The following is a 16,844-nucleotide window of genomic DNA, read 5'->3' as shown; positions in this document are numbered from 1 at the left end:
AGTTCCTCCCCTGTTGCCTCTTCCAGAATCAAGCTGAAGACATCTCTACAGGAGCCTTGTAAGATTCCTCGATCTGTGATGACCTCCGGATTCCCCATGGACGACCTACATCCACTACTGTAATGAAGGGGAATTACGACTAGCTTTTGCCTTTCCTGACCTCTTCAGTTCTCCTGTGCTACTCTATAAATATTAACAGGCTACTAACAATAAGGTAACCAAATAGGAGAGCTACACAAGGGGGGGGGGGGGGCTTTTCCCAGGGTTATTGTAGGTGCATTAGGGCCTCTTACATTGTTCTCTTTACCTTTTGCAGAACCTTGTTTCACGAACACAGACAGTTCCACAGATAAAGGAAGGAAGAGGACCGCAGCTCCTGTGTTTTCCCCTCTATCCTGGTTTTGTTTCCCCTCTTTCCGCCACCTCCTCTGCGCTCTAGGGATTGATAGAGGCAGTAGGTTGGGGCGGAAGGTTGGGACCTTTCTACATCTGAAGTTGGTATTCCTTGACGTCCCTGCAGAACTTCGACCGGGTAAGATCCTTACAGAACGTGAAGCCCAAGTGGTGTGTTCTGCCCGGGCGTCATGGAATTACAACAAGTGACGTTGGCGGATCTCGCCAACATGATTGGGAATCTCCAGGCAGAGACCCAGGCGTTGGCATTACGGGTGAATTCTATACAGAGGGAGAGACAAGGGGAAGGCAGTTCCAGAGATTCCGCTCCCAAAATACAGGTTACTACTCCTCCCTCAATCCCTCTTGCCCCACCTGAGAGGTTTACTGGCGATTCCTCCAAATTTGCCACGTTCATCAGCCAGTGTCAATTGCATTTCACTTACAAAGCTCCCTGTTTTCCCACTGATCAAGCTAAGGTAGTCTTTGTGATATCGTACTTAGGGGGGTCGGCTGCCAATTGGGCCATTCCGTTAATAGAAAGAGATGACCCTCTTTTACAGAATTATGGGGCTTTCAAAGACGAATTTAAGAAATTATTTGATAAACATACATATACTCTCACGGCCGATACGGATTTGCTCTCCCTAAAGCAAGGGACCAATGAGATTGCCACCTACATCACTTCCTTTCAGCGGTTAGTTGTTGAGGCTGGTTGGCCCGAAGAAAAACGAGGTACTCTGTTCTATAGGGGGCTGAGGGAGGAGATCAAGGATGCCTTGTCTCACATAGTGGACCTTCCCCGTTCCTGTAAGGACCTCATGGATCTTGTAGTACAAATAGACCATCGTCTGCAGGAACGTAAGAAAGAGAGAGGAAAGACAGAGGTTAGGGTAGTGACAATAAGGGAGAAAAAACCTGACTTCCCCTCTACTGGAGAGGAAGCAGAGCCGATGCAGATTGGTATTGTGAGAGGACCTCTGACTCCAGACGAGAGACGCCGGCGGCGAGAAAACAGGCTATGTCTGTATTGTGGTAAGGCGGGACACTTTTTGAGATCCTGTCCCACCAAGCCGGTGCCAAGCAAGAAGTCGGAAAACTAGGAAGCCCGGAGACCTGTGAGACAAGGACTTCGGGTTATTCAGGTTTGAGTGTCTCTTCTTCCGACCCCATAGCGCCTTCTTCTGGTCATTTTTGTCCCAGCTGATTTGTTCTGGAAGCAAGGACAGGCTAACACTCAAATTATGCTGGATTCAGGGGCTTCGGGGAATTTTATGGATAAGACATGGGCTCAGGAACATCACATTCAACCACAAGACAAAGGGTATGGAGAGACAGTCACCACTATAGATGGGAGTGTGTTGAAGTCGGGACCCATCACACATAAGACCGAATCCATCAAGGTTCTCCTAGAATCGAATCATGTTGAGCAGGTGGAATTCGATCTGATCCAGTCGCCGCAGTTTCCTGTTCTCCTAGGCCTACCCTGGTTAAGGACGCATAATCCCCTCATAGACTGGCATAAGGCCACCTTACGGTTTCGCCCAGAGTGCTGCAAGGCACATACCTAGGCTTTCCTGTTTTCAGTTTCTATTTTTGGTAAATTCTGGTGGGGTTTTTTCAGTTTTTTCAATACCTTAAAAAACAGTGGTTATCAGTGGTTACACATTTTCGCGCCATTAAAAACAACAGAAACAGTGTTTATACGGTGTTTATGGAATTTTAATTTAATTTTAAGTATTGTTTGCTTTCTGCACTAATGAGGTATATGAGGTCCAAATAAATTTTTACTGCACCAGAATGGACTACAAAGTCAATAGCATTCTTCATTAACTGTGAAGATTATAAAGATGTTTTCAGCATACCGTCTAGCAAGTGACATGGATCTCTTACAGGGAAGCACTTCGGCTTAAGTATCGATTTTGACAGACCATCATACAACTTTTTGACTTACTTAGCTGAATTACCGAGTGAAAATACAAACAATATCACTCCAATCTTTATTTAACTTGGTAGGAACTTTTTGCAGCAGCATTCCAAGTGATACTGCGTTCCATTTTTACCAAACGTCTGGTGTTATGTTTTCACCACTATCTCAGATGCTTGGTGACAACATTTTTGTTCACATATACCAGTCCCTTCATCTTGCATTGAATGTTTAAAGCTTGGGGTGTTTGGCAATTCACTTGCAATCAACAATGACTTACTAGAAAAGGGGGCTGATGTATCAAAGGATTTCACCCATTCTCTGTCTGTGGGTAAATGTGATGGTACAAATTAGGAAAGATTCTCATGGAACCAGCCAAATGTAACCAAAATATCAAATATGATTTTGATATTTCCAGATTCTCTACAGTGTATAAAATAACTAAATAAGACCGAAAACATGCTTCTAAACACTGCATCTTTAGACCAACGACCATAAAACTTAAAAAACCAGAAGGAAGAAGAGACAATGTTTTAGTGACATCCCTAAACAACAAAAATCAAGCAGAATAAAGTTAGTCCAGTCTTTCTTGATGCTACCTTGCATAACAAAGTTACATTGTATTGGCCCCTTCAGGAAGAAATCAAAATGTCTCTTTCACTCATCTTTTACTTTCTTTGAATGACACTTAGTTTGTGGTTGCAAAGATGTTTTTTCAGTGTTTATAAGTTTACACCAGTGATGGCTATTTTCCTTTCGGTGGGGTTTTATCAGTTATTATAGGTTTAAACCTAAAACCATACAGCCTACACATACCCTAGCTCCAAGTCAAAACAAGGAGATTATGATTACGGAGAAGGAAGAAGTGTTGCCTGAGGTGTATCAAGATTTAAGCACTATTTTTGACCCAAAGGAGGCCACTTCCTTACCGCCTCACAGACCCTTCGACTGTCGTATAGACCTTCAAGCAGGAGCCAAGATACCATTCAGTCGAGTCTACTCCTTGACTGAAAAGGAGAATCTTGTATTTGCGTGAATATTTAGACAACATGCTTTCCTTAGGGTTCATCCTTCCCTCCAAATCCCCTGCCTCTTCATCTCTGTTCTTTATCCCTAAACGGGAAGGGGGTCTACGCTGTTGCATAGACTACAGGGCCTTAAATAAAATAACCATAAAGAACAGATACCCTCTTCCACTCATCTCCGCTCTCCTAGATAGAGTAAAGGACGCCCGTGTGTTCACATAATTGGACTTACGGGGGGCGTATTATTTGGTACAGGTAGTGGAGGGGGATGAGTGGAAGACGGCTTTTTGTACCAAGTATGGACTTTTCGAATACTTGGTAATGCCCTTTGGGCTTTGTAATGCGCCCTCCGCTTTTCAGTTCTTCATAAATGAAGTGCTAAAGGACATGTTGGACGTCTGTGTGATTGCCTATATCGACGATTTGTTGATATATTCGCAGTCACTACAAGAACAAATACCGCATGTAAGACAGGTTTTACAGCGCTTGCAGGACAATCAGCTGTACTGCAAGTTGGAAAAGTGTACGTTTCATGTGCAGTCAGTTCCCTTTTTGGGGTTTATTATCTCTCCCCAGGGGTTGCGAATGGATCCACAAAAGGTGGAGGCCATTTCACGGTGGCCTGCTCCCCAAAAGGTCAAAGATGTCCAACGATTCATTGGGTTTGCCAATTTTTATCGGCGCTTTATCGATGGCTTTTCAGGGTTAGTGGCACCGATCACACGGTTGCTCAGGAAGGGGATTCTGTTCGTGTGGTCAGATGAGGCTGATAAAGCGTTTCAAACCCTAAAAAAGGCATTCACCCAGGCCCCAGTACTTCAACACCCAGACCCGAGTTATCCATTTGTGTTGGAGGCAGATGCCTCTCAAGTCGCGGTAGGTGGGGTACTATCACAAGCGGATAAGCACACCGGAGAATTGCATCCCGTAGCTTTTTTTTCCACACAAATTAAACCCCGCGGAGGTGAACTATGCGGTGGGAGACATGAAATTACTAGCCATTAAGAAAGCTTTTGAAGAATGGCGACAATACCTGCTAGGAACCAAACATACGGTGACTGTGTATACAGATCACCGTAATTTGCAATTCTTAAAATCAGCTAAGGCCTTATCCATGAGACAGCTCCGTTGGGCCCAGTTCTTTAGTGAGTATGATTTCACAATCCAATATCAGGCGGGTAGAAAGAATGGCAAGGCGGATGCTATGTCCCGATTAGGGTTCGAGATACAAGAAGAACAGGTGGAACCTCCCTTAATCATCTCGCCAGACAAGATCATAGGAGTGTTATCTGAAAAGGAGTTCCTACTGAAAGTAGTGAGGGAACAACAAAGTGAAGAGGGGCAGGAACTGATTAAGACAGCAGAACATGAGAGTCGGGTTGGTATTAAGTATGTACAGGGAGGAATAGTCCTTACTACTCCAGACCTGCAAAGACAAGCTTTAGAATGGTGTCATTCTCATCCTTTGGCCGGTCATCCCGGAATTAAGAAAACCATTGACAATGTGCGACGCCGGTTTTGGTGGTCTACCCTAGGAAAAGACGTTGAGCAATACGTTAAGACTTGTCATGTATGTGCTCAAAGCAAGGTATCTCATCAAAACCCCACAGGGTTGCTCCAACCCTTACCCACTCCTCCTCTTCCATGGCACACGGTGTCGTTAGATTTCATTGTAGAACTCCCACCTACTTCCAAGGGCCATAACACACTGTTAGTAGTAGTGGATTTGTTCACAAAAACTGCTCACTTCATCCCCCTAAAGGGATTACCCACTGCAGCGGAACTTGCCACTGTTTTCTTACAGCATGTGGTCAGGTTACACGGATTCCCCTCGGTGGTAATTTCAGATAGGGGTGCCCAGTTTGTTTTCCGATTTTGGCAACAACTATGCTCCTTACTACAGATTGATGTGAGACTGTCATCTAGCCACCATCCACAGACAGACGGGCAGACCGAAAGGGTCAATCAGTGTTTTGAACAGTACGTGCGGAGTCAGTCCTTACACTCACACAGCGATTGGGATAAGATGGTGTGGGTGGCGGAATTCGCATATAATAACAGCCAACATGCATCCACGAAATACACGCCCTTCTTTTGTTCATCTGGGTATCATCCAAAAGCTTTTCTCTCTCCAAGTTTATCATCTTGTAACGCACCGGCAGTTAGTGAGTTCATTCACGAAATCCAACATATACATCAGCTGACACAGACTAATTTAGACCAAGCAAAGGCAGCTTACAAGAAAGGAGCAGATCGACATAGACAGACAGAACCAGAGTATAAGGAGGGGGATGAGGTATGGTTGTCAACCAAATACATTCCATTGAAGGGGTCTTGTAAATTCAGACCTAAGTTCCTTGGACCCTACCCGATCTCTAGAGTCATCAATCCAGTGGCAATGGAACTAAAACTCCCTGAGAACATCAAGGTACACCCCGTTTTTCATGTATCACTGATAAAACCTGTAGAACCCGGCACTCGCCTACCTTCTCACCCTGCTCCGGTGTTGGTAGACGGAGAGGAAGAATACGAAGTGGAATCCATCATTGACTCTCGAAGGAGTAGACGCCGTTTGCAGTATTTGATACACTGGAAGGGGTATGGAATTGAAGAACGTACATGGGAACCTGCCAGTCAGGTACATGCTCCTCGATTGATACGTTTGTTCCACAGGAGACATCCTCACAAGCCCAAACCTGTGGGGGGAGTGTTGGGGGGGGGGGGTACTATCATGATTGCCGGGACCAGCGGTACCAGGCTGAGAGCGGATTCCCCATAGCGTCTAGCTATCGCGCATGCGCGATAGCATCAAACCAGTAGAAAAGCCTGACGTCCGGAAACCTCGGGGCTTCGCGTTCTAGTGTTGCCCCGCAGGCTGTTCCCGGAACTTCCTGTTTCCTGGTTGCCCTGTGAGTGGGCGCTTCGGCGTTCGTCTCATAGGACTTGGACTTCCTCGCTACCCCGACCTCTTCGTGTGTGGTCGTTAGTGCGCCCCTTTTTTCGGGCATACGTTTGAGAGCCTTCTCTCATATAACAGAGCTCTGTTTTCCTATTTTTTATGGTACTTCAGTCCGCTTTGTGCGGAGTCTCTTGGCATGGTTTAACTGGACGTGTCTCTTCCGGTTTCGGGATCTTGGTGCTCAAGGGTCAGAGCGCTCCGCCCACCTTGCCGGATTTTGTCCCGCGGGCCGGCCGGGTGTCTCTGCCTTGTCTCCTTCCTCCCCGGACAACAGCCGTGGACCTACCAGTTACCCCTGAAGTAGGCACCTGTCTAGCTCACGCCGCCTGATCCCTGTCCTTCTTCCTGAGTTCCTCCCCTGCTGCCTCTTCCGGAATCAAGCTGAAGACATCTCTACAGGAGCCTTGTAAGATTCCTCGATCTGTGATGACCTCCGGATTCCCCGTGGACGACCTACATCCACTACTGTAATGAAGGGGAATTACGACTAGCTTTTGCCTTTCCTGACCTCTTCAGTTCTCCTGTGCTACTCTATAAATATTAACAGGCTACTAGCAATAAGGTAACCAAATAGGAGAGCTACACAAGGGGGGGGGGCTTTTCCCAGGGTTATTGTAGGTGCATTAGGGCCTCTTACATTGTTCTCTTTACCTTTTGAAGAACCTTGTTTCACGAACACAGACACAGTTCCACAGATAAAGGAAGGAAGAGGACCGCAGCTCCTGTGTTTTCCCCTCTATCCTTGTTTTGTTTCCCCTCTTTCCGCCACCTCCTCTGCGCTCTAGGGATTGATAGAGGCAGTAGGTTGGGGTGGAAGGTTGGGACCTTTCTACATCTGAAGTTGGTATTCCTTGACGTCCCTGCAGAACTTCGACCGGGTAAGATCCTTACACTCATTTGGTGATTTTCTGCTTAGATAGCAAGACTGCCATGCTTCTACATGTTGAGGTTCTTGTCAAGAGTTACACCCAGTGATTTTACAGAGTCAAGGATTTGTGGAGTGCAGTTGATGGCTCTAAGCGGTTTTAACCATTCTTCGATTAGTAGGAGCTCAGTTTTTTGAGTTTTTAATTTGAGGTGACTGGTTGCTAGCCAATTTGAGTTTGTATTACTGTTGTGTGGAGGGAACTGATGTCTTCTGGGGTGGAGACTTTTAGATATAGCTGGCTGGGTATCGTCGGCCTACATGTGATAGTGGATGTTGCATGAGCTCAGAATTTCTTTTAGGGGCTCCATGAATAGGGTGAAGAGGGTAGGCGAAAAAGATAAACCCTGTGGGACCCCTAGTGTGAACGGCAGGGTCTGCGATAGAGAGTGAGCGATAAGCTTAACTCTTTGAAACCTGTATAGGAAATAGGAGGAAAACCAGTTAAGTATTGGTCCTGTTAGGCCCGTACGGTATTCCAAAAGGTCTAGGAGCTTTACATGCTTAACCGTATCGAATGCTGATAATAGGTCAAGGAGGAGTAATAGACAAGCTTGGTTCTGATCCAGCATTTTTAGTGCATCGTCCACAATGTGTGTCATAGCAGATTCGGTGCTGTGCCCTGCACGGAAGCTAGATTGAAATTGGTCTAATAGTTGTAATTGATCTATGTGGTTACAGAGTTGAATGTGAACACATTTTTCCAGGAGCTTCGCCAGGGTAGGTTGCACCCGTGGGTGCACGCATCTCTAGTCCTACTAGTGTCCACCTCCCTGTGACCCTCTGCACGACCATGCTAGATTGGGGCACTAGTTGCGGCATGTGCTGTGTCTTGTCTGGGGTCAGTGTGGACTACCTTCGTTTCCATTGGACTTCACTGTGCTAGAGGCATCTCGCAGTGGAATGGACTCTTGCAGGCAGTGTTTTTGGCCTGGCGCCAGCACCCCGTGAAGGTGTTGAGCTATCCGGGGGGCCTGTGTACGTGGGGGTTCCATGGAATGCTATGAGCAAACGCACTCGGGGAGTGGGGTGAGTGAGGGGATGAGCAGGCAACGGTCACTGTCTTACAAAAATAGATGGCAAGATCGATGCGCTGTCCCCTTCCAAATGGGTTGCATGTTGGAGCCTCTGGACATGGTTGAAAGGAGTGTATTAGAGGCTGAAGATGAGCACGTCAAAGCGTCAGCAACTCAAATAGATGGAGAAAGCACATCTCTCACTTCAGGCTAAGACAGAGGATCTTGAGGCCCGTTCCCGCCACGTTAACCAGAGAAATGAGTGTCTGGCTGAGTCTACAAACATCGGCAACATGGAACGATTTGTAGTAGGAGGGGAGCCATGGGGAGAAGTGGACACATGAGGCGTGGCTAGAAATGAGGGAAAGCCCGAGTTGCCAGGGAATGGTTTGAGTACCCGTACAGGATACATAGCAATAGTGGGGTCTAATCGGGAGGAGGACAGGCAGAGGGGGGCACACTGACATGGGTTGAGGGAGGGAGAGGGTGGGGGGAGCCCACGCGGGAAGGGTGACTTTTCTCATGCTCAACGGATAGCAATGTTAGGTGTAACACTCTCCGGTGGAGGGCTGAGGCTGTTGTGGATTTGTGTTGCGATGTTAGCCCGAAACTAATAAAAAATGTTTAAAAAAAAAAAAAACATGGAACGATTTGTGGAGCAGCTCCTCGTTATCTCCTGAGGCATGTGAGTTTCTCTGATATTTTTGTAGTTGAGCATGCCCATCGCTCCCTGGCACCGCGTCCAGTGTGAAAATTCGTCCAATCATAGGGATACTTTTAAATGACCAAGACCGAGATGCGGCAGTCCGCAAAGCAAAGGAATTAAAGGTGCGTCGCCTTGAAGGTGCAGAAATATCATGGCAGTACAGAACTATCACTGTACACGTACTTCACGCAGCAAGTCAAGGAAGCTCGGAAGTAGTTTACCCAGGCCAAGTGCAAACTGCAGGAACTACAAATGGAGTACAACATGCTCTATCCAGCACGTCTGCTGGTTATTGTCGATGGAAAGGCAACGATCTTAGTTGACACGAAACAATTGCAGCAGTTCCTCAAGCTTCGTGAGACAGAACGGAACAGCTTTGCTCCTCCAGATCAGAGGACTTGGATGCGGCCGCTTCTCAAGACTTAGAGGAACAGGAATACACCTCCTGGATAGTTGGTTGTGGTTTTCTGCAGAGGGATGCAATGTTTGGGCCTTTGTATTGGGGAAGATTTCCTTGGCTGAGGCAGTGCTGGGGGGAGGGGGGGGGGGGGGGTTGGACGGGCATTTCTCCTGGATGCTATCATCAATCATGCCGAGGTGGTCACGACCCCGGTAGCCTGGGGGTGGATTGCTAGCGGGGATGAATTGGCACAAGTAAGTTAGTGTCACTACTTTGACCAGGATGCTATAACTTGAATCCTATTTGGTACTTCACAGGGCTCCAATGTTGGTTTGATAATGTGCAAAGATGTGTGACCTGGGCGGCTGGGGTGGTCTTACATGTGTAAATTGATATTCACTTGCTGCAGCACACATGACGCTTGTATAACGGCCCTCTGCAACTTCACATGGTGAGGGGTGACTGGCTATGTAGCATCTGCCCCCATGTGTGCACCACCTAGCTATGTTTGTGATTATTTTGGATGGGTAATGGGTGGGTTTGGGGTGGAAAACGTGTCGCTATGTATGTTGGTGGGTGTTAGACCTGGCTTTCCCAGCGGATTTATCCCCAGACTTTTTGGCCCCTTTTTTTTTACTCTGGTTTTATGACTCTGGGCACTTTACCACAGCTGATCAGTGCTAAAGTGCATTTGCTCTCTGTGTAACTTGTTAATATGGATAGGTGTTTCCATGATTGGCTTGTTCGACTTACTACTAAGTCCCTAGTACAGTGCACTATGTGTGCCCAGGGCCTGCAAGTCAAATGTTGCAAGTGGGCCTGCAGCACTGATTGTTCCACCCACACAGGCAGTCGTGCAAAAAGTTCTCAGACCTGCCACTGCGGTGTCTGCGCAAAGATTTTACTGTTATGTCGACCTGGCAAGTGCACCAACTTCAAAAGTAGGAATGCACACCTATAATGTTCATTTATACGATTTATGCATATTTCAAACAGAATGCGTGCTATTTGGTGCCATACCCAAACAGCACCGTGTGAATAACAATCAGAAATGGGGCGAAAATTCGCCCCAACCAAATGCACAGCTAAAGTCGCCAAATGGGCGGTCATCTCTGTCGAAGAAATGTATCCATTTATTCCAATGTAATCCATATTTTCAACGCTGTAGTTCAACTTATCAACATTTTTTCTCTCTCCACACGTGGAGTAATGCTTGACAATTTGTGATTTCGAATGCTTAAGCTAGGCCATCCGAACCTCTAGCAAAAAACACGAATAATGCAAATTCATCTGGAGGCAGTGTTGTTTTTTTAAAAAACCCAATGCATTTCGGGCAACTTGGGCTGAAATTGCACAGCCCACTGCCTCCCAAGTTTGCATGGCGGTTCCCGCAGAGTATGGTGGGAACCGGGGACAGATCTTGGATGCAGTGTTTAAGGAGGAGCAGGCTACACTTAGGTAAATATGCAACCGCGAGAGCATATGGAGAAGGCGAGCTTATGGGAGCAACTTTGGCAGCATTCATACACCCTAGGTGTGAAGATGATACAGTCTTGGAGGTGCAGGACGAGCAGGGGTTCCTTCTAAGTAGGGCGGAGCAGGTCTTGGATCAATTTTGCCAATACTATGCAGAGTTATATGTCGCGCATTGATCATGACTATTGAGCAGCGTCCGACAATCTCACTGATATTGCCATGTACCTCATAGCCCTGTTGTGCCCCACGGAGATATTTCCAACATTAAAAGATATGCCTACCGGAAAAGCGCCCGGCACGGATAGGTTGGCAGTAACCTTTTAGAAGGCCTATTGAGATCTACTCATTTCGCATCTGGTCACTCTATGAAGAGATGGTGAAAGAAGGCTGCATGCCGTGCTCGATGAGCGAGGCTCTCCAGGTCGCCGTATTATAGCCAGGCAAACCAACCGATGGCTGCGGGTCTTACAAACCGCTATCACTGTTGAACCTAGACACAAAAAGTTTTGTGAAAAGTCTTGCCAACCGGTTGGCGCCATTGCTCCCGGACTTGGTGGAGCAGGCCGGATTTATCCCTGGCCGGTCCTTGTACAATCTGCATGCTTTTTGGTGCAATCACTCGTGTCAATCCAGAGGTGCGTGCCGCGGCGGTATTTCTGCACGCTGAAAAAGTGTTTAATTCTATAGAATGGGGTATTATGCTTGCAGTATTGAGGCGCATAGGAGTAGAAGATGTGTTTCTACAACTTGTCCAGGTGCTGTATGCACAACTGACAGCGTGAATCAGGGTCAATGGAATAGTCACGGATGCCATAGCTATCTCAGGGGGCACCAGACAGGAATGCTCCGTCACCGCTATTGCATGCTCTGGTGGCTGAGCCGCTGGCCTGTGTGCTCCAGGAGTACCATGCGCACAGGGGACTTTGGTTTCCACACTACAATCTGATCATTCCTGCGTACGCAGACGATTCTGCCCTTTATGTACACAACCTTGATTATAACTTCTCTCTGGTTCTCTGGGAGGCAGTGTTTGGTGGGTATTCATTGCGACAAGTCCCCGATATTCCTAATTACTGTAGCTAAGACATGTGTGCAACTAGTGTATCCATTACAGTGGACTATGGACTCTGTGCGTCATTTGGGGATTCAGGTCCACACTGACCCATCAGTGGTTTGAATGGACAATAAGGCAAAGCGGTGAAGAAGCTCTCAGAGGCGACTGACCGCTGGGTAAAACTACCTCCGTCACTCTGCAGGCATAAAGCCATACTGAAATGGTGGTGTTGCCCCGTTTACTGTTTTTATTCACAAATATTCCAATCTTTAAACTCAGCGTGATGTCTGGCAATTTGCGAGCTCTCTTGACTTGCCTGGGAAGCAGCCACAAGTGAGCTGGGACACACTGACTTTGCCATGTGACCTAGGACTGCTGCGAGTCCTGGCTTGGAGCAGTACTACAGGTTGCGCAGTTCGTGCTTGCTCACTACCGGCTACACGGTCCTAGGGACCTTCCACATCTGTGCCTCAAGCGCAAGGCAGCCTCTCGGCTATTGCTTCCCCAGGCAATGTTTGTGAAACCTGTGCGGCGATACAATGTTTTGAACTCATTGAACACAACTATCTATTCCTGGCAGAGGCTTCTGGAGCAGCAGGCCAGGTCCTTACTTTATTCGCTGTGCTTGGATTGGGGTACGTGGTTTCCCCTACCGCAAGAACACGGGGCAGCAAGTGCGCTGCAGGAGCTAGGTCTGACTCGGACGTGATGTGCAGTTGGGAGCAGGGCCCGCCACACGATGCGAGACCTCCTTGGGGAGGACTTACTTGAATCCCCAGAGTTGCTGGCGTTAACGCACCTGTTACAAATGACTGCACCACATAATAGGAAAACTCTATGCGTTTGCACAAGAGGGACGGCGGGCGGGATTCATGAAAGTTAGGCTTGAGTGGCAGAGAGACCTGGGCATCACTATCAGTGATAAGCAGTGGACCTATTGTTGCTCTGTAGTGATGTCCGTTACTCTGAATAGCTGTCACACGTTACTTCAATTACAATATCTTACCAGGGTGTACTATACGATGGCTCATTTGTTCCGGTATGGTTTACGTGACCGCTCTTGTTGTCATAGATGTGGCGAGGTGGAGGAGAAGTTCGCCCATGTGGCTTGTTGGGCTATGATAGATGTCCCAAAACACTTACCGGTGGCTGGTGGCCATTGGCTTACCACGTGAAAGGCAGAGAACAGCAATGCACTGAGCTAGAAAGCCACTACCGATTCTGAAGGACTGGCATGTGGACATGGCATTTTGCAAAACGCAATAGGATCTATACTGCAAACTGCTACCAGTCTGCAGCCATTCAAAAGATGTATGGGGCAATACTAGGTCTTTTTGTCTTGATCTAGTTAGGAGGCGATGGCTGATGAAGAGGTTGATGGGCTGGCGGCCCTGTAGGTGCCCTGTGGCGGTGTGGGATCTCGAGAATACTCAATACAAACCTTGTGTAATGAATTGTGTAGACATGAAAAGTACCCGACATGCATTGCTGTGTTTGCTGCTCGTCTCAGCTGTAAGGTGCACCAGTGTAGTTGCTCCACCTAGGGTTGGGAAGGGGGGGGGGGGGGGGGGGAGGCTGATGTCTCTGTTTAAGAATATTCAAAACATGTATGCATCACTTATCTTATGCTCCTTGACTTCATTGCTGACATACACCTTATTTCCCATGTGGCTCATTCTGTACATTGTGACTCTGGTTGGACTCAAAGACTTATGTGTCATTACTCTATGTATGGTTGTTTACAAATCAAATGAAGCTAACAAAAAAAAGTGAAGAGATAAAAGTCACAATGTGCATGCACGTGTGCTGCATGAGCACTCCCATGGCGTGCTCATAAGTGGTAAAAGGCCAGGCAGTTGTCTTCACAAGCGAATTGCTCAATAAATACGTTTACTCACAGTGGGGAAATTGATGGTAAGAGGCAGGATAATCAGAGGCATCACCCTGAAGACTGTCTTCATCATTCGGAGGTTAGGATTATCGACACCAGACTCTGCTCCCAGCTGAAGCGGAATAAAAGAGAAATGACAGAAGCTTTTTAGTGAAGGACACAGTGGTATTGTGCTATAGGGCAGTGTGACAAATCAATATGCTCCACTCCCATTACTGGAAGCAACACAGGCAGTTTCTAAATAGCAAACAAAATGAAGCAAACATTAAGGAAAGAAAAGCTGACTTTTGGAACTTGGTCAAGGGATGGAAGTAGGCTAGCGGAAACAGTGGAAGAGAAGGTATACCATGGAAGAGTGTCAGGGCAGGAAGGAGAAGATGAGGAGGAGTGGAGAGATCAACAGACTACAGTGAGAAATAGGGGAAAAAGAGAACATGTAGAGTCTGAAAGTTCAGGATATAGCGAAGAAGAAGGCCGTATTCACAGTACAGGAGAGATAGCAAAAAAGGGGCATGCAAAGAAAGAAAAAGATGCGTTAGTGGGCAGAAACAAGCCACTGTAGAGAGGAGAGTTAATAGCAGGCAAAGTATAGTAACAGGAAATATTTGAAAGTGGCATTATTATTATTATTAGTCGGATTTGTATTGCGCATGGCTGCCCCAGCGACGGGGCGTCCCAGCGCCACCAAAGACATGAGCCCAGGAGAGAAAAGGCAGAGTTAACCATGGAAAACAGGGAAAAGCCAGGTCTTTATGGCTTTGCGAAAAGCCAGATCATTCTGGATTGCTCTGACGGAGGCAGGGAGCGAATTCCAGAGTTTTGCCGCCAAGCTACGAAATGAGCGACCACCAGGTCTGGCTTTCGAGACACGAGGAATGCAGACCAGCGCTTGGTCAGCGGATCTCAGAGGGCGCCCTGGCACATAAAACTCTAGCAAGTTGGCCAGCCCCGAAGGAGCCTGAAGAGTCAAGATCTTATGTGACACGCAGAGAGCCTTAAACTGAATGCGCTTGTCGACAGGCAACCAATGAAGTTTAGGGAGTATGTGGCAACTGAGCAAGATTTCGGAAGTGCCACCAGTAGACGAGCTGCTGCATTCTGTACCCTCTGCAGGCGCTTAATGCTGGCCTTGTTAGCGCCCAAATAGAGGGCATATTCCCATAGTCCAGCCTGGACAAAATTGATGCCTGGACAATGGTTTGTCGCACCTTGGGAGGGAAAAAACCCAGCAACGGTTTTAAGCCACGCAGAAGCCCAAAACAAAACCCTGCCACAGCTTTCGATTGAATGTCAAATGTCAGGCCGTTGTCGAACCAAACGCCCAGGTTCTTCACAGCCTCCTTGGGCAAGGGGGCGGGTTTAAGAGGATCCGGCCAACACTGCTCGGACCACAGCACCCGATCCTTTCCAAACAGTAATATCTCAGACTTAGTAGCGTTCAACTGCAGGCAGTTTGCGGCCATCCAGTCCGCAACCGCTAAAAGGTAATCTTTAAACTTGTCCAAATTGGTACCACATTTCTTGGAGAAAGTGATCACCAATTGGGTGTCGTCGGCGCACGACACCAATGACAGCCCCCTACCTTTTGCTACCGCAGCCAGGGGTCGAACATAGATGTTGAACAATAAGGGACTCAACACTGAGCCCTGCGGCACCCCCTGATGCAGAGCAAACTCCTGTGAGTGAAAAGGTGGCACAGAGACTTGAAAGGACCTCCCCTCCAAAAAAGACCGAAACCACTCCAAGGCCACATCCCTGATACCAATTTCCTGAAGGCGTTTTAACAATGTCGCGTGAGAGACGGTATCAAATGCGGCACTTAAGTCCAAAAGGACCAAGGCCGCTGAATCACCAACATCCAAGCTACCCCGGATTGCTTCCGTTACTGCTAGCAGAGTGGACTCAGTGCTGTGACGCACTCGGAAACCGTGCTGTGACGGATCCAGGATGGCATTCTGTTCAATAAACTTGGAAATAATGGAATTCACGTGTGATTCCACCAGCTTCGCCAAAAAAGGCAGCTGGGAAATAGGACGATAATTGCCCGACTCCACAGGATCCAAGGAAGATTTTTTAAGCAGCGGAATAACTTTAGCATGTTTCCACACCCCAGGTATGGATGCTGACGACAGACAGGTTAACCAGGTCAATAATCCAAGGAGAGATAAGAGCGTGAAACTGGCGAAAAAGGGCAGGTGTCAAAGGGTCTGCCGGCGAGCCCAACTTGATTTTCAGACAAAGAGACTCGAATTCCATGGGTGACAGGGGAGGAAAAGAGGACAGGCTATTTCCCACCGTAGGACCGATAGCCCCCGGTGACTCCACCTCAGCGAACGGGGTCATGGTAGGCAGACCAAGGTAGATCTTCTCAACTTTTTTCACAAAGTACCGAGCCAGCTCATTACAATGATGCTTCGAGGAGATGGGGGAAACCCCAGTTTCACCCACTCTTTTTATACCCTTGAGCAAGGAGAAGATAGTCTTAGCAGGGTTAGTGCTAGCCAAGATTTTATTGGCCAAATGCTCCGCTCGTGCTCTCCGAATGAGCTTGTGGGACTGCTTAATGGCCGCCCGATATTCCCTTTTTGCTGCTGGGTCGTACGAGCGTCTCCAAGATCGTTCAAGCAGCTTGCAGCCCTTTTTAGCTGTGGTTAACGAATCGTTAAACCAAGGGTTAGATGGCCCATGACTCTTCCCCCCCCCCCCCAATTTAGCCGGGATACAACTATCCAAGCCTAGAGTCAACCGCTCGTTAAAACGCGAATTCGCCAGCTCCACGTCTAGAGGTAACTGAGGCCGGCAGAGAAAAAACCCAGGTCCAGCTTATGCCAGGGCCGTTTAAGAACAGGGGGGGGGCGAATCAGATCAGCTTTTCCCTGTAGTTGCAGCGAGAACGAAACCAAAAAGTGGTCTGTCCACGCCTGCGGGACCGGCGGGAAAACTTTTAGAGGGCTTAAATTAGAGAATATGGGGTCCAGTAGATGACCTGCCACATGCGTGCCCTCAAGGACACATTGCACCAACTGGTAGGCCTCTAGGTCAGCCAAACAACTGGAGATCTCGGCCTTCCCA

General features: G+C 47.7%; 1 protein-coding gene across 2 annotated transcripts in view; it reads right to left on the bottom strand.

The window, feature by feature from the left end:
* LOC146854845 (mitochondrial inner membrane protein OXA1L-like) overlaps positions 1 to 16,844 on the bottom strand; it is a 236,171-nt gene that overhangs the window by 75,309 nt on the left and 144,018 nt on the right. For both annotated transcript variants that reach the window (XM_085652222.1, XM_085652221.1), the window contains exon 7: positions 13,780 to 13,884. In XM_085652222.1, the coding sequence (XP_085508348.1) occupies positions 13,780 to 13,884 (105 nt within the window). The remainder of the gene's footprint in view (positions 1 to 13,779; positions 13,885 to 16,844) is intronic.

The sequence above is a fragment of the Triturus cristatus genome, chromosome 4_1 (assembly GCF_964204655.1).
Source record: "Triturus cristatus chromosome 4_1, aTriCri1.1, whole genome shotgun sequence".
Lineage (NCBI taxonomy): Eukaryota > Metazoa > Chordata > Amphibia > Caudata > Salamandridae > Triturus > Triturus cristatus.
The sequence above is the reverse complement of the archived record's forward strand: the minus strand, read 5'-3'. Positions and strand labels throughout refer to the sequence as shown.